At 45.3% G+C, this 21,698-nt stretch overlaps 1 protein-coding gene and 2 long non-coding RNA genes across 6 annotated transcripts; 1 reads left to right on the plus strand and 2 right to left on the minus strand.

Moving 5' to 3' along the window:
- Positions 1-6,790: 6,790 nt before the first annotated feature.
- On the minus strand, positions 6,791-7,905 carry LOC118213273. Its single transcript, XR_004762382.1, has 2 exons — positions 7,819-7,905; positions 6,791-7,707 (listed from the first exon to the last, which is right to left on the minus strand). It is a non-coding gene; the product is annotated as an uncharacterized LOC118213273 (long non-coding RNA).
- On the plus strand, positions 7,706-20,213 carry LOC118213271 (fucosyltransferase 7 (alpha (1,3) fucosyltransferase)). 3 transcript variants are annotated; one of them, XM_035392115.1, is made up of 4 exons: positions 7,706-8,099; positions 15,495-15,590; positions 17,563-18,628; positions 19,032-20,213. In XM_035392115.1, exons 2-4 carry the CDS (start codon positions 15,502-15,504, stop codon positions 19,041-19,043), a joined length of 1,167 nt encoding a protein of 388 aa, XP_035248006.1. In that variant the 5' UTR covers positions 7,706-8,099; positions 15,495-15,501; the 3' UTR covers positions 19,044-20,213. The 3 variants fall into 3 exon arrangements, with proteins under 3 accessions (XP_035248006.1, XP_035248008.1, XP_035248007.1); XM_035392117.1 differs by having other exon boundaries at positions 17,566-18,628; XM_035392116.1 differs by lacking the exon at positions 7,706-8,099 and adding an exon at positions 12,704-12,958.
- Positions 14,834-16,454, minus strand: LOC118213272. 2 transcript variants are annotated; one of them, XR_004762381.1, is made up of 3 exons: positions 16,030-16,454; positions 15,894-15,946; positions 14,834-15,541 (listed from the first exon to the last, which is right to left on the minus strand). It is a non-coding gene; the product is annotated as an uncharacterized LOC118213272 (long non-coding RNA). The 2 variants fall into 2 exon arrangements; XR_004762380.1 differs by having other exon boundaries at positions 14,834-15,946.
- Positions 20,214-21,698: the final 1,485 nt, after the last annotated feature.

The following is a 21,698-nucleotide window of genomic DNA, read 5'->3' on the forward strand; positions in this document are numbered from 1 at the left end:
TGCATAAATGCATAGTTAAGAGAACTGTAAGCTGTGCAAATTAGCTTTGAGTGTGCCTGCCAAGCAAATAAATACGCTAACGTTATTCTCCCAGACAATTATTTCAGACAGCAGGTAATGTTTCCTAGAAGTATAGAATGGCCAGTTGTATTTGTACACAGTAGAAATGAGCAGTGTAAAGTCAGCACATTTTACTGTGACAGAGAACGCATGAGAGTACTGGACTGCTGAACAATAAATTCATATTAATACTAAAGATTTTACCATGCAGGCCAGTGGTAACCAACCCTGTTCCTGGAGATCTACCATCCTGTAGGTTTTCATTCTAACCCTGACAAAGCACACCTTATTCAACAGCTAGATATCTTGTTGAGCTGCTAATTAGTATAGTCGGGTGTGCCAAATTAGGGTTGAAAAGAAAACTTACAGGATGGTAGATCTCCAGGAACAGGGTTGGTTACCACTGATGTACGCCTTCTCATCTCAGCAACGACCCCCAGGAGCCAGCGCTGTTTCAGCAGCCGCTGCTACTTTTCATCTCAAAGTCCACCAGCTGTGTGTCCAAAAGTCGCTTTTCCACCACATGGTACCGGCTTAACTCGACTCGACTCTACTCTACTCGCCTTTTGTGGTTGTCCATCGGGCAAAAGTTGTGGATAGCACCTGGTACCTGGTACTTTTTTTGGTATCACCTCCGTCAAGGTTCCAAGTGAGGTTCCAAGCGAGCTGAGGCGGCACCAAAAGGTGACGTGAAACACTGCAGACCACTGATTGGTCAGAAACGGCAGTTCCATCAGTTGTCGCTATGACGACCAGCTACATTGACGGGGGGTACTGTTTGCAGTGGAAAACGAAGTTCCTGGTACCAAAAGTGAGTAGAGCCGAGTCGAGTTGAGCCGGTACCATGCGGTGGAAAAGCAGCTAAAGAGGACACACACTGCGTGCAGAAGGAAGGCCACAGGCACCTGATTGGCTGAGGGGAAGTCTGTCTTACACAGTGAGGGCCATCCTGACCAATGGCATCGTTCCCTGGATGATGCTGCACATCCTCCACATACTCTGTGTATACTGTCAGAGGCGTGCTTGACTTCGATGAAGCCGGTTTGGCCTGGGTTGCCTGGAAGTAGGAGTGACTGGGCGTGAGGCTGATTTGGAGCCAGTTTGGCTCGGGCCGTCAGAGAATGGGAGTGGCTGAGAGAGCGGGATTTGAGCCTGTGTGCCAGTGCTTCGCAGAAACCACTCGCATGTGCTGTTGAGTGTTGTGAGGCTGTATTATGAGGAACCATATATCAATTTTTGTTTACCATTACTCTTGTGAGTTAATTTTATTTATTTTTTTATTGGCTTATTTGAAAGGGACAAGCCTTGGAGGCGTTGACTTCAATGCAACAGCTTCCAACGCTCCGTTCATGGGTATACAGCAAAAGCTAAATTATCATTTCTGTAATATTAGCTTTTGTGTGACATAAGCTGAGGTTTTGCTGTATGTGATGCTAATGTCGGAGAACATTCTGGTGAAGAGTGCCAGCTGACTAGACGCTTGTCATGGGACCGTGTATGCTGTGACTCTGCCGGGGGACTGAATTTGGGTTCGTATTGCCTGTGGATACAATGACACACAAACAAAATATACGACCACAAGATTTTTCAGGTGTTACGTTCTTTCAGCAAACAAGTGTCCATAGCTGTAAATTATTTTAATGTATTGTTATTATTATTATTATTAGTTTTAGTATTACTACTTCTATTACTACAATCCAAATAGTGTGGTCTAGTGATTGTCTCCATGATTGTACTTTCACAGAGACACCACTTGGTGGAGACCTACTTCTAGAATCCAGAAACGCTCCAGTAAAAATGCTCCGTGCTCAGGTTTAATATATTCAAACATCTGCTACACTCAGTTCAACAACAACAAAAAAATACGGAGGAGATCACATTACAACCACATGTGAGCCTGGGATAACGGACAACACAGAAGTAGAACGAAGGTAAGGCTTTCCATACGAAAGGAGTTGTTGAATAAATTACATTTTCGTTTGTTTTGTTTGGCTTCAGTCATGCAGTGGTGCACAAGACATTGTCAAGCGGTTCCTCATTCATTGTGTTTGGTGGCACTCGTGTGTCATGGTCTGCTTATTTCAGAGGGATACAACCCAAATACAATTATACACACATGCTCCAGGCTCCGCCTGGCGGAGATAATCAATCTTGAAGGGGAGGGCAGAGACCAATATTCATTTTTAAGTCAGTTTGGTTGTTTCATTTTCATGTTAGTTTAGTTTGGTTTAGTAACGGTTGCGCCACTTTGACTCGCAGACCAAAAACTGTGCACTTCATAGACTGTGCACTTTCCACATACACACACACACACACACACACACCACCTAAAGCAGGGGATTATAACCACAGAACTCACCCACAGCAGGTGTGCGTTCTATGTACAGAGAGTGTGTTCAAGTGTTTCTAATACATTTCTCTGATGTGTTTAATGTTCCCTACAGTTCAGAATCAAGCATTCAGTATCCCCTCTGAGTACTCCAACTGTCCATTAATCTTCTAATTTAGGCTTTTGACTATGCTTTTTGATTGCCCGTCAGTCGTTAATAAAAATTTTGATCGACTCATTTTATGGATTAAACAGTTCAATTACAATATGCCATTTCAATCAATAACCTTACGCCAGCGATTGGATTTTATATCAGAAAGGCGTTTCTCCGTCGCTAGACACAAACCTCCTCGACTGGTTGAAAGTTGAAGTGTCGCCGTTCCATCGACTGGCAGCATTAGCAAAATGCTATTTGCCCGTTCCTGGTACATCAGTGCTGTCTGGGCTCCATCTTCTCAGCCGCTGGTCTCACCTTCCAGCAATCTACGCACCAGAGTTATCTCAGAGCACAAAGACATGCTCACGGTCCTGAACACAAAGGCATGGGTATTAAGGTAGGTAATGGCACAGGCGTGTAGGCTATGCAGAGGCCTACTTTACAAAGTTGTGAACTTGCTACTATTTTGCCAAAGGAGGAACAGCCTTCCACTTACACTGTAGAATATGAATTGCACTATTGAGGAAATCAATGTGTTCTTTTTGTTATAATATATAAAATAAAATATTTATATATATTTAAATATATTTTATTTATTTATTTATTTACGTGTTTATTTATTTATTTATTATTGCCATTGTGTCTTTAATGCACAATGCAAAATGATTGTTGGGAGACATCTTAAATCTCTCTGATAAATACAATTAATTAATTTGGAGGCCTGTTTTGAGTCATTTTTATAGGCCATATAGCTGATTGACAGCTTATCGGTTAATCATTATTATTCGATTAATGGGTACAGATGATTGATTAAAATAATTGCACGAAATTTCAAAACTCAAAAAAAAAAAAAAAATAAAACACTTGGAGGGCATCAGAATAAAAAACAAGCTCGGAGGGCAGAACAATACAGCAGCTTGAACATACCGTTTGGCGGGAGAGAAGCAGCCCCCTTCTGTTTTTTTGGTTTTTTTTGGGTTAGGGACATTCCACCTGTACCACAGCGGCCACCACGGTGCAGCCCAAACCACCGAAAGTGCACAGGGATGAGTCGGCGGCGCGTGTGTTGCGTTGCGACCTTGGGGTTACCATGACTACGGCGTGGCCCTCCACCGCAGAGAGGCAGAACTGAAAGTCGAGAGGGCGGAGTCACGGCGGGGCCGGGCGGTAGCACCTGACCACCTCGCGCCCGCTTCCGTCTCTGCGGTCGGCGAGTCATCTCGCGTCACCTTCGTCATGAAAACAGGAAAACGGTTATGAGAGAGGAAGAGTGAAATATGCTCGCGAAAAACAGCACCCCTCTTTTCCATGGTCAGGCCCCCAAAAGCTGTAACATGGCAACCTCCTGTTAATCCGCTTACAGCACTGAATAATCCCCATAACTGTTATAAACAGGCTATGAGCTATAGTGATAACTATCCCGCAAGAGAGACAATGCAAACAAACTAGCGTAGAATCAAAATTGACCTTTGACCTTTACATCGGTTACTCAATCAACCTATTAACCGAAATTGATCATAAGATTCAGCGGATTGATTACAGCCAGGCCTGACTGCAGCCAGCCCTGTTCAATCTAAACCTAAAACTGAGCCTCACCATCAGAGTGAAGTAGTCAACAAAGTTTCTACAAGCACACTATGCTACCATCAAAGAAAATTCCAGACGATTTGAGAAAAAAGTTGTTTAAATATATCAGTCTGGAAAGGGTTACAAAGCCATTTCTAATGCTCTGGGACTCCACCAAACCACAACGAGAGCCATTATCTCCAAATGGAGAACACTTGGAACAGTGGTGAATCTTCCAAAAAATTTCTCCAAGGGCGCAGCGACAACTCATCCAGGAAGTCACAAAAGATCCCAGAAGAACATTCAAAGAACGAACTGCAGCCTCACTAGCCACAGCTAAGGTCAATGCTCATGGCTCCACAATAACAAAGAGCCTGGGGAAAAAATGGGATTCATGGGAGAGTAGCCAGGCAGAACCCACTGTGAAGCAAGAGAAACATCAATGCTCGTCTCACAGTTGCAAAAACCTGGATTGTTCCTCAAGCCTTTTGGAATAATGTTCTATGGACAAATGAGTCAAAAGTGGACGTTTTTGGATGACATAGGTTTCTTTATATCTGGCGTAAAGCAAATACAGCATTCTACAGTAAGAGTATCATACCAACTGTCAAACTTGGTGGTGGTAGTGTGGTGGTGTGGGGATGCTTTGCTGCCTCAGGACTGGGATGACTATTACTGCCATTATTGAAGGAACCATGAATTCTGCTCTGTGGCAGAAAATTCTTAAGGAGAATGTCCGGTCATCTGTCCGTGAGCTGAAGCTGAAGCTGAAGCGTAATTGAGTTATGCAGGAATGCAGGAAGACAATGATCCAAAACACAAAAGCAAGTCCTCATCTGAATGGCTGAAATGAAACAAAATTAAAGTTTCAGAGTGGCCTTTTCACATGGGCGACATAGGTGTTTGATAACTTTTATCAGTAAATAAATTCAATTATAATTTTTAAAATGTGTTTTGTGTTTACTCAGGTTCCCTTTGTGGAATATTACATTTGATATTAGACAAACATTAAAAGATCTGAAGCCATTCAGCATGACAAATATGCAATAATAGAGGAAATCAGGAAGAGGGCAAATAGTTTTTCAAGGCATTGTATATATGCTGAGAGAGAGCCTTGAATAAAACTTTTTAAAAGCCCACTTTCAGGGGTTTCTAAAAAAAAACTATTTCAGTTTTATAGTATGTATATATATACAATGTAATATATGTTTTTTGTGCACAATGAAGGACGTTTTAGATATTTACTGATTTAAAGGTATCTGCAGGTTTGTAGTCTAAAGCAAGAATATAGGCTTTCAGTAACTCCAAACCAGCTTGTGCAGTGATTATTCTGTTGACGCCGGAAGTCTGTCCGTCACCCAATTTTTCAAAATGAAAATTACATTTGCTCTTGTTTTCTCTCTCTTGTCACACGCAACCCAAGACTGCTGCACTCAAGGAAATTGAGTCAAAGCTTCCTTTATCAGCATTGCCACACATTAAGGGAAGCAGATTACAAAACGAGAGAGGAGACCTCGACATATCAACAAATCTGCGGGGCTCTAGCGATCCGCAGGTTGCGCTAGCGATCAGCAGGTTGGGGTAGCGATCAGCAGGTTGGGCTAGCGATCAGCAGGGTGCGCTAGCGATCCGCAGGTCGCGCTAGCCATCCGCAGGTTGGGCTAGCGATCCGCAGGTTGCGGCTAGCGATCCGCAGGTTGGGCTAGCGATCCGCAGGGTGGGCTAGCGATCCGCAGGTTGGGCTAGCGATCCGCAGGTTGGGCTAGCGATCAGCAGTTTGGGCTAGCGATCCGCAGGTTGGGCTAGCGATCAGCAGGGTGCGCTAGCGATCAGCAGGGTGCGCTAGCGATCCGCAGGTTGGGCTAGCGATCCGCAGGTTGGGCTAGCGATCAGCAGTTTGGGCTAGCGATCAGCAAGGTGCGCTAGCGATCCGCAGGTTGCGCTAGTGCTCAGAAATCTGCGTTGTCATAACACAGGCCATTTGTGCATCTGTGCTCTAGCCAAACTCATTTCTGTCTAAAGCAAGCTTACCCCACGAACAGCTATTAACGAATCAGACACACAACGCGATTGAACAGAGTGCTAACGTGGCAGCCAGCTCTGCTATTGCGCAACAGTGGGGAAAGTAGCCAAAAAATGACAAATCTATTTATCTGTTGCAACTCCTAAGGTGTTAATCTGGGTTTGAATAAATAGGGTTTGGCAACTGAGCTGAAATTATGGGGTTTCATAGTTGAGCACAATTTCAATTTGTGAGCAGCTTGGCTATAGGCATGCAACAGCTTGCACAAGTGGTGTGTTCGCAACTGTTCTAGTGAAGGCTATCTGAACCACACCTCTCTGGTCCTTGAGAGTCAAGAACTGGCACAGCTTGAGAGCTGAGAAAGAAGGAGAATCCCCTAAAATATTAAATTAGAAAGCAATTGCACTCTTTTCCTTCTAAAATTACACTTGTGAACTGTATGAGAAGGGCTGGCCCACACCTCTCGGAGATAGTTGTTATAACACCAGAAGTAAGGGGCAGTGATGTGTCATATAATTTATATCCTTCTCGTAAGTCGTCACTACTGTTGCAACATCTCACTGGCAGGAGTTTCAAAACATTTCCTGTCATGACAAAAATTGCTCTTCCAAAAGAGAGCAGCTTGGATTTTAAAGAAGAAAACAACAACTTATGATCACACGTTTTAGGGCTTGTTATGGCACAATCTATTCTGGATTTGTATTTTGGTTCTTGGATAACACGGTGAACTTGTGCTTAGTGACACTGCATTGCATACAGTGATATGTTACACACGAGTGTAGTTCAGCCCTAAGGCTCTCTCCAGTTTACTTACGTCTATCAGTGGACATGCTTTTCATACACACACTGTGATCTTAAAGCTGCTGAGACCGTTGACCATCAGATCAATGCCTAAATGTGAGTGTAAAACCGCAACTGACGGATCTCCAGACTCACTGCAACCCAACCCAAAGTGGATCACATTCCACACGGTTAAGTGGTCATGAGCGGTCTGCTCGATAATTTACGACGAGGGAATCAACACACATGCGTCCGCAGAGGTGGGTGGCCCCGCTTCCCAGCGTGCCCCACGACCGGGTGTTCTGAGAAGCGAACGCATGAAGTAAGTTTCCTGCCGGCTAATGAAACAGGAAGCGCGGAGCTCTTAAGTCTAGGTTCCGCGCGTCACCGTTATTCGCCGCGAAACATCCACCGTCTCCGTGTCCGGTACGTGAGCGAGTCTGCGATGACGCGGTGGGCATAACGGTACGACAGTGGGCGAGGAGGGCGAGGTAGGAGTGGCGCGAGGGTCACTGGACACACCCCGTGCTGTTCCCCAGGACACGGCGGGCCCACCCGCGGCGCTGCTCTCGACTCGCCGGCACTCTGCGAGCCGGGGAAACCGGACGGGCAGTAAAGACGAGGATCGGCTGCTGACGATGGCACAAAATGGCCGCCAAATGGTCCTGCCGCCGCTGGGCCACTGCGGTGCCAATTCGTGAAGAGCTGGAAGACGAAACGGCTGCTACCGACGACGGCCCGACAGGCGCTTGCTCGCTCGCTGGGATGGAATTAGTCGTGCCAAACTGAGCTCTGAAAGAAAAAGGACGAAAACTAAACGAAAACATCCCCTCAGATTCTATGCTTCGAGGCACCGGGGCTACATTTTATTTTACATCAGATCAGAGAAGACGCTCTGCTCACCATGACATCAAGCTGCTGGGGGCCGTAGTGCCTGTGGACTCTTACACCAGCCAGCCACTTTATTTATTTATTTTTTTTTGTACATCTGATGAAAGCGGCCATCAGTTACGTTTCCCATTAGTGTGCCATGATGCGTTTTTAGAAGAGGGGCTCTCAGCTGTTGTCTTCGAGGGCCTACAGGGGTCTACCGGCTTCCGTTTTTTACTTTAAAATCAGCAGCCAATCGGAAAGCTTCAACAGCAAAATCAGCAGCCAATCGGAAACCAAAGAATCTTGTGGAGGTGAGTCAACCGATCGCTTTATTTGAATAATTTGAGTGCTGAGCAGCAATAAACGCAAGCCTGTCCTCTGGCCGTCCAGGGTCTGGGCTGACTACCTGAGCTTAAGAAATGTCCAATCTGAAGGGCCGTGGATAAAAGCAATGGCAACACCGCACAGGTGCAGCAGCGAACGCTGTACAGTATATACAAATTAAAGGCAGTCAATTATATAGGGGCGACATAGCTCAGGAGGTAAGAGCGATTGTCTGGCAGTTGGAGGGGTTGCCGGTTCAAACCCCGCCCTGGGCATGTCGAAGTGTCCTTGAGCCAGACATCTAACCCCTAACTGCTCTGGCGAATGAGAGGCATCAATTGTAAAGCGCTTGGGATAAAAGCGCTATATAAATGCAGTCCATTTACCATTTATATATAAATTAAAAAAAAACAGCTGACCTTGGTGCGTTTAACAGACCGATAGTTCTCGGGGTCAAAAGAGCTGCGGCGAGAAGTGAGCAGGCGATGAGGGGGTAACTGATTTGAGGTTAACTGATGAGACGCGCCCAGCGGTGCTATCTCTCTGAACGCGTGCACACGCCACACCCTGCCTGCGCACAGACAGTGATTCACACGCAGATTAAAGGCCACTCTCATCAGCTCAGATAGGGTCGTACAAACACTCAGCAATTAAGAAAAGATGTCTTGCTGAGAGGCTGAGCAGTTGGGTAGGTGGGTTAGATATATATATGTATGTATATATATATATATATATATATATATATACACATACAAACCAAAATCAAGAAATTAAATTTGTAATCGCTTTAAGGGTGTCATCTAAAACATGATTTTTTTTTTCCGTTAAGCAGTACAGCTCATTTCTGAACTTGCCTGATGTGCCAGTTACCCAGTGCCACTTCCTCCCTCCCCCCCCCCCCCCCCCCCCCCCCTCGTCTTCTGTCTCTGCACTACTCTTCTCTTCCAACTTTTGAACTGATCAGAACTGATACTGGGGCACTCGATAGAGTAGCGCAAAGATGTTTTTTGTGATTCACAAGAAGGTGAGGGGGGATTGAATGTTACGCAAGGGTAAATTAATAAATAGGGGCTGTGTGTAAAAAGTGCTATAACTCCTATACAGATCACCCAATATGGACGTAAATACTCTCAAATTAAAGCTGTCAGTCTGCACTTTAACCTCATATTGCTCATTGCTTCATTTCAAATCCAATGTGTTCAAATTCAGGAAACTAGAGAATAGAAGAGTGTTCGCTGTACAACAGACACCATACGGGCATTTCTAAATGCACTGCAAAAGAGCAAGGGCAGTGTTGTAGTGAGGACAGTAAGCCACCCATTTTCACATTTTCACTGAGTTCATGGTAGTTATTTTCTGAATATGGTATTTTTTCCTTCTCTAATCAGAATCAGACAAAAAACAAAAACAATCCTGCCAAATAAAAACTAACAATCTTATTATCCTAACTAGGTACATTTGAGCTAAACTATAGGCTAGGGAGGGGTGGGGAGAGGTGCAGCCTGAAGAGATGAGTCTTTAGTCTGCGTTTGAAGGTAGTCAGATTCTCTGCTGTTCTGACCGCCACGGGGAGGTCATTCCACCAGCGAGGGGCCAGGACAGACAGCAGACGGGAGCGGGAAGTACAGATGCGAAGAGGGGGAGGTGCCAAGCGTCCAGAGGTGGCAGAACGGAGAGGTGTGGCTGGTGTGTAGGGTCTGATGATCCTCTGGATGTATCCTGGTGCTGACCCCTTAACTGCCTGGTATGCAAGCACCAACGTCTTAAATTTGATGCGAGCCATAACAGGCAGCCAGTGGAGGTCAGTGAGCAGGGAGGTGACAAGGGAATGTCTGGGGAGGTTGTAGACCAGACGAGCTGCAGCATTCTGCATGAGCTACAGGGGTCTGATGGCGGAAGCTGGCAGACCAGCCAGCAGCGAGTTGCAGTAGTCCAGGCAGGACAGGATCATCGCTTGAACCAGGAGCTGGGTTGCGTAGGTGGTGAGGAAGGGGCGGATTTTCCGGATGTTATACAGGAAGAACCTGCACGTTCGACTCACCGCCGTGATGTTCTGGGAGAGGGACAGTCTGTTGTGCATCACCACTCCGAGGTTTTTTGCGGTGGGTGATGATGACACCACGGTGTCCCCTAGGGAAATGGAAAAGTCAAGGAGGTTAGAGGATGGAGCAGGGATGAAGATCATCTCTGTCTTACCTGGGTTCAGCTTAAGATGGTGGTTATCCATCCAGCTCTGGATGTCCCTCAGGCAAGCAGAGATGTGAGCAGAGACCTGTGTGTCAGAGGGGGGGAAGGAGAGGAAGAGTTGGGTGTCATCGGCATAACAATGATAGGACAACCCATGGGCAGAGATTACAGGACCAAGAGATTGGGTGTACAAGGAGAATAGGAGGGGACCAAGGACTGAGCCCTGGGGAACTCCTGTGGCAAGGGGGCGAGGTGCCGATACTGCACCAGCCCAGGCGACTTGGAAGGACTTGATCCAGTCTAGTGCTGTGTCACAGATCCCCATAGCTGCCAGGGAGGACAGGAGGATGGGGTGGTTGACTGTGTCGAAGGCAGCAGAAAGGTCTAGGTGGATCAGGACAGATGAATGGGAGGCTGCTTGTGCGGCGTGAAGCGACTCACTGACCGAGAGGAGTGCGGTCTCTGTTGAGTGGCCAGGTCTGAAGCCGGACTGGTGGGGGTCCAGGAGGTTGTTTAGTAAGAGAAAAGAGGAGAGTTGGTTAGAAGCAGCTTGTTCAATTGTTTTGGATAGGAAAGGGAGAAGGGAAACAGGACGGTAGTTCTGGATGACGGAGGGATCCAGAGTGGGCTTTTTCAGCAGTGGGGTGATGTGGGCCAGCTTGAAGGAAGAGGGGAAACATCCAGAAGACAAGGAGGAGTTCACAAGGGAGGTGACAAATGGGAGGATGTCAGTTGTGATAGTCTGGAGGAGAGAGGAAGGGATGGGGTCAAGAGCACAGGTGGTAGGGCGGTGGGAGAGTAGGAGCTGGGAAACATCAGAGTCAGTGAGGGGAGAGAAAGTGGAGAAACAAGGGGAGGGAACAGAGACGGGGGAGTGGGGAAGGGTGGCGGTGGACGTGAAGGAGCTGCGGATGTCTGCAATTTTCTCATCGAAGAAAACTGCGAACTCATCTGCAGCGAGGGAGGACTGAGGTGGGGAAGGAGGAGTGCTGAGGAGAGAGGAGAAAATGGAGAACAGACATCACATTACAAGCATTTATCAGACGCTCTTATTTGACTTACACAACTTTTTTACATTTTTTTATAAACATAGCATAGCATTGCATCCATTTATACAGATAGATATACACTCACCGGCCACTTCATTACGTGACAGGAGTGGTACCCGGTGTGGTCTTCTGCTGCTGTAGCCCATCTGCTTCAAGGTTTGACGTGGTGTGCGTTCAGAGATGCTCTTCTGCATACCTTGGTTGTAACTAGTGGTTATTTGAGTTACTGTTGCCTTTCTATCAGCTCGAACCAGTCTGGCCATTCTCCTCTGACCTCTGCCATCAACGAGGCATTTTCGCCCAGAGAACTGCCGCTCACTGGATATTTTCTCTTTTTCAGCCCATTCTCTGTAAACCCTAGAGATGGTTGTGCGTGAAAATCCCAGTAGATCAGCAGTTTCTGAATTACTCAAACCAGCCCGTCTGGCACCAACAACCATGCCTCGTTCAAAGTCACTTAAATCACATTTCTTCCCCATTCTGATGCTTGGTTTGAACTTTGCATATTTGCATTAACGGGTGCAGTTTGCAGTTGAAAAGGTGTACCTAATGTAGTGGCCGGTGAGTGTATACCGAAGCAACAGCAGTGATCGACCCAGGAAGCGAACCTGTGCCCATCAGGTTACAAGACCAGTTCCTTACCCATTGTACTGCACTGCCGACACTCCCTTAGTCTTTGCCCTTTGGTTCAATGAGCACCTTGTTGTCTTTCTTGGTCTCTGGAGCTTGATGATCTTTTCTTATACTTTTTTTTCTAAATATGAGCACTCAGTAATTGTTTTGGTTCATAATGACTAGATAACCTGCTTGAATTTCAGTAGGCCAAATCAGCCATTTTATGCTAACAGCTCTGTACTTCAAATATGTTGGATGTATGTGGTTTTATTTAATTTCAACCAGTCAATTCTTGTTGGAGCTACATATATAAATTGGTGATAAATTTGTTGTGCAATTAAATCACATCAAAAAGACACATTTTTAAAATGTATTACTAGTTTTGGAGGATGACCATGTTCTAAAAGGCACTATTTTGTCCTAAGTAAGCCTAGTTGTTCAAATGTAATCAGTTCAGGTCATTGTGTTTTCTCTGTCAAAGGAGACACAGTGAAATTAAACATTATTATTATGATTATTATTATTATGTACAAAACATTGCACTAAAGTAGACTGAAAACACCATATTCTAGTGCCTTGTGCTAACCTTCCAAAACTGCTGTCACCTATCTTCTAAATACTTTGCTGTACCATATCTGCACAGTAACTCAAACACACAAAGACATTTAAAAAAAAAAAGAAATCTATGCCAACAAGTCACACCCAACCGCATCTCCGTTGGGCAAAACGTTTCAGGTCTCCACCCTGCGATATATCTTGAGTGCTGACTCCATAAATCACACAGTGAAGAAACCACAAAAACAACAAATAGGGGAACACTTACTATGCGTGTCACTGTTCTTTTCACTATAAGAAAGAAAGCAGGAGAGAGAGAAATCTACAAGGAAAAGCAGGTGCATGTCTCTCATTAACGTTCAAGTGAATAGATAACTCGACCCGCACGCACGCGCGCACACAGCTGCTCTACTGCCGAAAACAGAGATCACCCTACGAAGGTAAGCCTGGCCTTTAAGCCCCGGCTCGCGCTGCGGCGTATGAAATTATATCCGACAGCTAAGATTTCTCATTTTCGTATTCCCATGCCGTTTTATTTATTTTCATAGATACAGCTGTTGACAGATTTTAACAGGACATGTGCCATTTTAGCACCGGTATAGACCGCAGGTATTTTCTTTAACGTGCATTGTTTTAAATAAGAACATATTCTAAATATGATTTCATTTCAAGGAAATTGTGTAACATTTATGCTCTGTAGTCTGATTTCCACGCTTTTTGTACGCAGCCAACACTTTCCTTGGTATTAAACGTTTCTTTTGCAAAGTTGTACACATATTTTCATGCAATAAAACCATATACGCCCTTAAATAGCCTGCTGAAAATAATTGGTTCAGTCATTCTTGGTAAAATATATATATTTTTGCACTACTGTAGATGATGTAAACATAACTATAGGCTGGTTAAACCCTATTAAGAATTCCTAAAATTGTAATGAATGAATGAATGAATCATTGCATTTAATATAGCACTTTTCCGAACCCTCAAAGTGCTTTACAGTGATGAAGGGGAACTCACCTCACCCACCACCAATGTGTAGCACCCACCTGGGGTGCTACACATAACGATTATACCCACCTGGGGGCTACACGCTAACACGTAATGATTATAATTTGAGGTAATTTTTTCAGCTTCGCGCAAAATGGACAAATTAACTGTAGCGCTCTACCATCATTTTCTGTGGATTTTTTTTTTTTTTTTTACGTGGACGGCCAATATTGAGCGTCAACAATAATAATTATTTATGGTAACTGTCAACATTGTGGAAGAGAGTTCCGCTTGAGCGTTTGTCAAGATCATTGCAAAAATCGTGTCAAAATCAGTACAAACGTCATCGGTCATACGTAAACCTGTGCACATTGAGCGAGCGCACATAATTACAAAAGATTTACAATTGCGACTAAATATGAAGGATTATTTTACGTGGTTCTTATGCTAAATCGCGGAAACGATCGTACTTGAGATATTTCGGCATTTCACCGCGGCGAAATCAGCTTGAAGTTGGACATTCGAGTAGACATTTCGAACTCGGTGGTGCATTAATTATCTCAGCCAATTTAGTAGTTCGGTGATGGGCTAGCTAACAACGCTTCAGCGCTGGCAGTGGCGGGGGCGCTTGGTTAAGTACTGCAAATAAATAGCAAAAAAAAACAAACATTTTTTTCAATAGCTTCCAAGTCACATGATCCAATGACTCAAATCCAAAACCAATTCCACAAAATTATACTGTTTTGTACCCTCTGCCGTACATAAACACTTCTCTCCCACTGTGATTTCAGTGTGGCATCAGTTCACTGTCTTCACTAAATGTTTCTGCTATGTTGCCGTGTTGGTATGTCAGTGTCAATCTTTGCTGTTTTGGTGCCGACAGTGAAAAGAAAAAAATAATTGTACTCATTGATGAACTATCTTTCGATCTAAGAACCAAAAAGCGTGCCTTCCTGTCAGGGGGGCACGTCTTCTGAAATGAGTTCATCCAGCCGCCACTATATTCCGCGCCGCTGTGCACCAGGTGGGCATTTCGGGTCACTGTGCGGGAGGGCTTAGCAACTGTCGCTAGCAGATAACAGGTGTCCAGAGGATGAGGTATTACGCGAAGAATCTGGAAAGACCCTGATTACACTGGAAAAGCACCTTGTTCCAAAATTTAGATAAGTGTTTCAGATGCAGCCAGAGAACCCTGCACATATCATGGCCACATTACAACTGGTTGTTTCCGGTTACTTATATTAAGATACTGCTCCTCGCTGTTATATCATGAAATAAATCTGCACCAAATTTCCCCACCCAGACAGGAAAAGATCACAAGTCCATTCCGTAAACTGTGGGGTTTTATTTTTTGGTTAAATACAATGATCTGTTGAGGTCTCTCTACAAGTTTTCATTCTGTCTTTTTAATGCTGTTCTTGTGTCTCCCCTGAAAAACAACTGTAAACTCTCTCAGGACCTTCAGCATTCCTGAATTACCAGCACTGAACAAGTTCTTTGCTTTTATCATCATCGGCAGGTTTTACTAAATGTATTTCAATGTATTCTTCATAGTGGCTCTGCATGTATTGCATACATTATTATTATCATTATTATCATCATCATCATCCTCATAATTATACCTACTCATTTCAGTCTTTTTGCCAATGTACAAAGCTGATCTTTTTTTAAAAAAAATGAATGAAACAAATAAAAGCAAGGAATGAATGCATAGTAAAAAAGCCACAAAGAATAGAGTGCCATAATTAAGAGGGAAAATTAAAATTAAAGACTGCGACTCCACAATAACAAATGAAATAGGTAAGTCTTCAGCCCCTATCGAACCCTGTCATTATGGGAAACAAAAATTCCAAAACATGGAATGGAAAGAAATGGAATTTTATAACACTTCCTTTACCATGGTCCAGCACTTAGATGGGAGCTGGTTCAGTCCTCATGCATTTATCATACGTATTCACTGTTGGTAATTTTGTCTGTTTTGCTTTTTAGACAGCAGATGACTGCAGCATCCCAGGATGAGGCCAGAAGATTTCTGTCTGTTTCCAGAAAAGTGAAGGGGGGAGGGGTCTTGCACTTCGTAAGAAGGTGATTACAGATCTCATCTATTAAATCTCTCACCCACGCACATACCCTGGCAGTCAAATGCAAGTGCACCCATACACACACACACACACACACACATGCACACTTGTAGACAAACATGCATGCATGCACACACACACACACACACACAGATACAGTATGTATGCTCTCACACACAATACACACACATATTAGGCACATGCACGTGCGAACGCACGCACACACACACATTTGATTAATTTTCTGCTTTTCAAGTAGTCCCTGATTGTCTGAAGCATGGCATCATTACAGAATATCAATATTTACCCATTTGCAGGCATAGCTTGTCAGACGTTATTTTCATTTTCTGGACGTGCAACCTGTGGGGAAGATGGTTTTTGGTCAGCAGAAAATAAGATAAAATGAACAAGAGAATAATTGATGGAAGCACACAAACATTAACCTTAACTGAAGAGACGCAGCAAGCACAGAACGTCTTCCAGGGCTGAGTTTGACAGCCCCTGGCCTAGGCTGGAAAGAAGTTACAGAGTCACTACACGGGCATAAATTTAACTTTGTATCATGCGCATTCTCATCTGAGATAAATATAAACCTGCTACCATTGCACCTCCCATGCCTCGACGTGGCTAATTTCGGATTCTCAGAAATCCCCGGCACTTGGCTAAGGTGCAAACAAAAAAAGCAACAGGGTGTGCAAAGCAATCGCACATTTTGTTTAGTTTTTCTTCATTTGCATAACACACATTGGCACACAAGCAGACATACCTGCACAAGGACCACAAAAAAAAAACCGACAGGAAATTCCTCACCTAGATTAGATCTTTCTATCGTGCTCAGAATGCACAGTACCACCCCCACCCCCCTCCCCCTCCCCCCATGCCATCCCAAAAATGTCATCATGCATTCAGTGCACAGAACTGCAGCCCCATCTTCCTGCTGAATTCCTCCTGTGTGGTGCCGCTCGTGCTGTGCAACTGTCTGCCTGAGGCTAGGCTCACAGGCACACCCAGCATCCTTATCACAGGATATGGCTGACTCCTGTCAACTTAGAAAAGAAAAGGGACAAACATGGCAAATGGGGCTGCACAAAACTGGCCACAATGATACTGCTTTTTTGAAAGTGGGTGTGGGAGGGACAGTACAACAACAAGGCTCTGACAGGAAGTAGAGTACTAGGCCTGAGAGCCTCGTTCCACTAACATAGCATTATCATAGATCGTTATAGTGGGTGTGTGCGCTCATTGGAACACATGGGGTACACATGCCGCTTCCCACTCCACTGTGCGTGCAAATCTAGCAGCATCATAGTGTAGCTCTGTCCTGTCCACACCCAGGATATGCAAGAAAGGCGAAGCACAGAAGCTGATCATAGATTCTTTGGACTCACCAGATAGGAAATTCCTACAATCCTTCTATCTTCTCTGCTTGTTAACCACATGGAGTTTCTGGCTGGTAAAAGGAGTTCCTGGCACTGTATTGCAATACAGTATGTCCATTGCCACGGTGCTGTACTTGGTCATGCCCCCATCGTGAATTATAAGGGGACGCATAACATAGAATGTTTCTGCTAAAGCAGCAGGCAGGCAGAGCTTTCAATGGAAAGAATACAGAGGTGAGTGTCTGATCCAGCTAGAATACAATCAGTGGCCTGACTCTCCAACACAACCAAGCAATAAGTCACAGAAATTCAAGCCAGTAGTTCATTGTGAGTAACCCTCTCATACTCTTCCCTGGTGTGATATCAAGTATATCAAAATCTCACATTGATCTTAGCTTACTTGGCTAACTGGCCTAGAGAATTTTGTCAAAAACCCAAAATTGATTAATCTAAATAAAGAAATATGATCCTTCAGGAAGATGCTTTCCCCATCTTAAAAGTTTAAGTATTCCAAATGAAGTATTTCACTCACGTCTGGTAGAGACATAAATCTACCCAACCCACCCGCCTGCCAATGTATTCTTACCCATGCTCCAGCAGGCTGATGACTGCTCCACTGCACACGCTGGTGATGAAGATCATCATCGTCATCGGCACGTGCGGGGTAGCACTCAGCCTCTTCCTACTGGACCAGAGCGTAAGGGGCGGGACCCTGAAGCAGCAGCAGAACATCACCGTCCTGCTCTGGCACTGGCCCTTCAGCCGGGCCTACAGCCTGCAGGGGGACGTGTGCCGCGACGCGTACGGCGTCCCCGGGTGCGTCCTGACGGACAGCCGCGCCTCTTTCCCCGATGCCGACGTGGTGGTCTTCCACCACCACGAGCTGAAGTACAAGCGGTCGAGCCTGCCCCTGCACCTGCCCCGCCCGCCCGCCCAGAAGTGGATCTGGCTCTCCCTGGAGCCTCCGGCCAACAACGGGCCGCTCTCGGCCTACGACGGCGTCTTCAACTGGACCATGTCGTACCGCCGAGACGCCGACGTCCCCGTTCCCTACGGCAGGCTGGTGCCGAGGGCCACCGCCTCGGCTGCCGCTGGCAACGAGGACGACGCCGACTACGTCGTCCCCGGCAACAAGACCCACCTGGTGTGCTGGGTGGTGAGCAACTACAAGTCCCGGCACGAGAGGAGCAAGGTGTACCAGCGTCTGAAGCAGGTGGTGAAGGTGCAGGTGTACGGGCGCTGGGCGCGAAGGCCCCTGAGCGACCGCGACCTGCTCCCCGCCATCTCCCGCTGCCACTTCTACCTGGCCTTCGAGAACTCGCAGTCCGCCGACTACGTCACCGAGAAGCTCTGGCGGAACTCCTTCCAGGCGGGCGCCGTGCCCGTCGTCCTGGGCCCGCCCCGCAGGAACTACGAGGCCCTGGCGCCCGCCGGCTCCTTCGTCCACGTCGACGATTTCAAATCCGTGGAGGAGATGGCGCAGTTCCTGCGGCGGCTGGCCGCGGACGGCCGGCGCTACGCCTCCTACTTCGCCTGGCGCCGGCGCCACGAGGTCAAGCTGTACACCGACTGGAGGGAGAGGCTGTGCCAGATCTGCCGTCACTACCACAGCCTGGATCCGCGCAAGGTGTACCAGGACCTGGACAGCTGGGCCAATGGGCAGGTAACGCAACACATTCCCTCCACCAGCTTCACCACGTTCTCCAGCAAGACACAAACTGCTTACGAGCATCTTCCATACAATTATTATATTTTTTTAATTGTCAAACTGTGTGTGAATACACAGTTTGAAAAGTCATTTGTAAAATATTTTTTTATTTATTGTTATTGCGATTGTTTTTTATTGAAGTCTTGTCCACAGTAATATCTGAACTGAAGATTTAAAAAAATGTATTTTAATAAAACCATTCAAAGTTCTGCAATCACTAAAATGAACTTGCTAAACGGAGTTAAATGTTGATTGAGCGCAGGCCAAAAATTTTATAGAAACTATCACTATCTCCATACACAATAACATTTATGCTTTATTCCATTTTTATCTCGTCGACCTGTTAATTTGCCTCTAGATCGTCAGCTGAGAGAAGCCACCATTTGGACGATGTGGAACAGCGGTCGATTCGCGCTGCTCTCTGGGAGCACAGAGAACGAGGGGATGAGTCACAGGCGTTTCCCTTGGCTTGCTGCTGCTCCTCTTCGGCTGCAGTTGGACATCCTCATCCTCAGAGTAACGAGCACTGGGACCGCAGTCATGTGTGAGGGCGAGAGCCGTTCAGAGCGGTTCAAAGGAAGGGCGGAAAATGCGAGTTATTCCTCTGTGAACGCGATCAGAACGCGTTATAAAAAAAAACATTAACATTTCAGTGACTTTACGATCATATACTTCAAGGTTTTGGAATTTTACCATCGCTGTTTTTGGCAGCGTTTCAAGCATTGCCTCAACGAATCATCGGTGACCCAGAAATCGAATGCTTAGTAACATCTGGGAGAGAGATCAAGATTTCACAATTGCTCGAGGACACAACGTTGCTCGTGAAAAGCAAACTGCAGCTTGCGAAAAGCACTTGATACAATTGTCTCATTTCCTTTTTTTCCTACGTTGTGCAATATTCCCGTTAAGGATAATGTTTATATCTGGGTATGCATCTATATAAAAAAAAGGGCTGTAATTCCTACATGGTTCACCCAATAAGGATGAATACATAAAAATGACAGCTGACTGCATGCACTTTAACCTCATATTCATGGTGTCATTTCAAATACAATAAACTGGAGCACAAAGTCAAAACAAAAATTGTGTCACTGTCCAAATACTTATGGACTGCATTCATAAGAGGTTTTTCCTCTCTGTACAAGAGGTCATGTCGAGAGAAATTAGAGGGAAATAGATTGGGGGGGAAAGCATGGTTACTTCTGTATACAGTTTGGTTACCGAAGAGAGAGATCCACACAAAAGCACTTGTTGCATATATATCAGAGTTTACAGATAAGAATCGTTCTTTTTGCAAAAATAACCAGGAGTCACGATCACCCTTTTTATGAATGTAGTTTGGTTTCTGATTTGAGATGATTGTTACAAATTTCAGAAAATTCTGAACATAACTTCACCTTGAATATGAGATTAAAATAAAAATGTGAAAAAGATCAAAAAGAAACTTGAACTTGTAACAAAATGGTAAATAGTTAACGGTAAATTTCACAGACAAATTTTGTAAATCCTCAGGTTTAAATCCTTTACTTATGAATTTAAATCTTTGATGGACTCACTTGAACCACGTAGTAATAAGGCTTGTGCTTGCACAGTGACAGCCGCATTCTAATAGTTTCCATGTGAATCAGCTCACAGTTCTCTTGACTAAGGGAATGCAGAGAGAGCAAGATTTTGATCATTTTCAGGACTGATTTGGGTATCATTGCACAAGGTCCGCACCTCCACCCACACACTCACCCCCAACCCCACCCACACGCACCCCCAACCCCCACCCTCACACACACTCACCCCCAACCCCCACCCCCACCCCCACCCCCCCACTCAATCAACTGCATGTGGCAATCTTACCCAGGGTACCTGCACTGCAGTACATTTATAAAAGGTTGTTAGTCGCAGAATTGGATCGACTGAATTATGAACACCGTAAACCACATTCGAAGGGGTTTGGCTTTCCTCAGAACTGAAAAGCTTACTTTTGACCGCCATTTTAATGGAAACAGGTCTTCGAAAAAAAAGCCGCTCTGACTCAATTCAGCCAGACCACAAAGCTGAGGTACGGGCTCATACAACTTGTTCTGAAACCAACTACAGATTTTCTCGATAAGGATGATGCCATTCAAGTAAAAACCAGTGTATGCTGAAATATTGCGTTTTGATTATTAGTAATACATCTATATGCAACCTCTTGTGCGTTAAAAAGGTTCAAATTAAAGCGAATGCAGATAAACCCAAAAGCACAATTTGAACACCTTCAGAACAGGCAACTGGTGGCTCACTGGTATCCTCATTCGAGCGGTACTGGAACAAAGCGATCATCAGTTAATTGTCACAGGTTTTTGTACGAATTTCGACCGTCGCACATCACACCGAGGCAAATGGTGTGTGCTGCAAGATCGAGTCCCGCGAGTAGCTCTGAGCTAAGGCCCTGGCTAACGGGAAGGACCTTATGTTAAAATAAATGTGGCACGTTACCACATCAACAGAAGCCAGGCACGGACGGAGTGTAGCACAGTGGGTAAGGAACTGGGCTTGTAACCACAAGGTCGCAGGTTCGATTCCCGGGTAAGGACACTGCCGTTGTATCCTTGAGCAAGGTACTTAACCGGAATTGCTTCAGTATATATCCAGCTGGATAAATGGATAAAAGTTGTGTAAGTCGCTCTGGATAAGAGCATCTGCTAAATGCCTGTAATGTAATGTTAGACATGGTACAAAAAGAACGATTCCAAAGCAGACACAAAGCGAGTAGAGTAGCTAACCACGTACATTAGGCAAGGTTCGTTTTAGCTGAATGGGACGCTCGCCCTGGCGCACGTTCAATCCGAGAACAGCGTGCACCATTTCGATACGGTTTCGGAGTGGAATTACACGTTTCCTCGAAACGGTGCGAAGCAGTGCGAAAAGGTGCGAAACGGAGCTTTCAGGTCCGTTTTCTCTCGTTTGGTGGGCGTCAGAGGTGTTACCCAATCAGCAGCGACGTGTATATAAACCCCGCCGTATTAAAAAAGGCAGTGAGCACAATGGA

Source organism: Anguilla anguilla, chromosome 14 (assembly GCF_013347855.1).
Source record: "Anguilla anguilla isolate fAngAng1 chromosome 14, fAngAng1.pri, whole genome shotgun sequence".
NCBI lineage: Eukaryota > Metazoa > Chordata > Actinopteri > Anguilliformes > Anguillidae > Anguilla > Anguilla anguilla.

Bases quoted from the DNA above. Each gene is read 5' to 3' on its own strand.
- LOC118213271 (XM_035392115.1), top strand. From the start codon at position 15,502: ATGACTGCAGCATCCCAGGATGAGGCCAGAAGATTTCTGTCTGTTTCC. The intron at 15,591-17,562 runs GTGATTACAGAT...CCCATGCTCCAG, and splicing joins GTCTTGCACTTCGTAAGAAG to CAGGCTGATGACTGCTCCAC.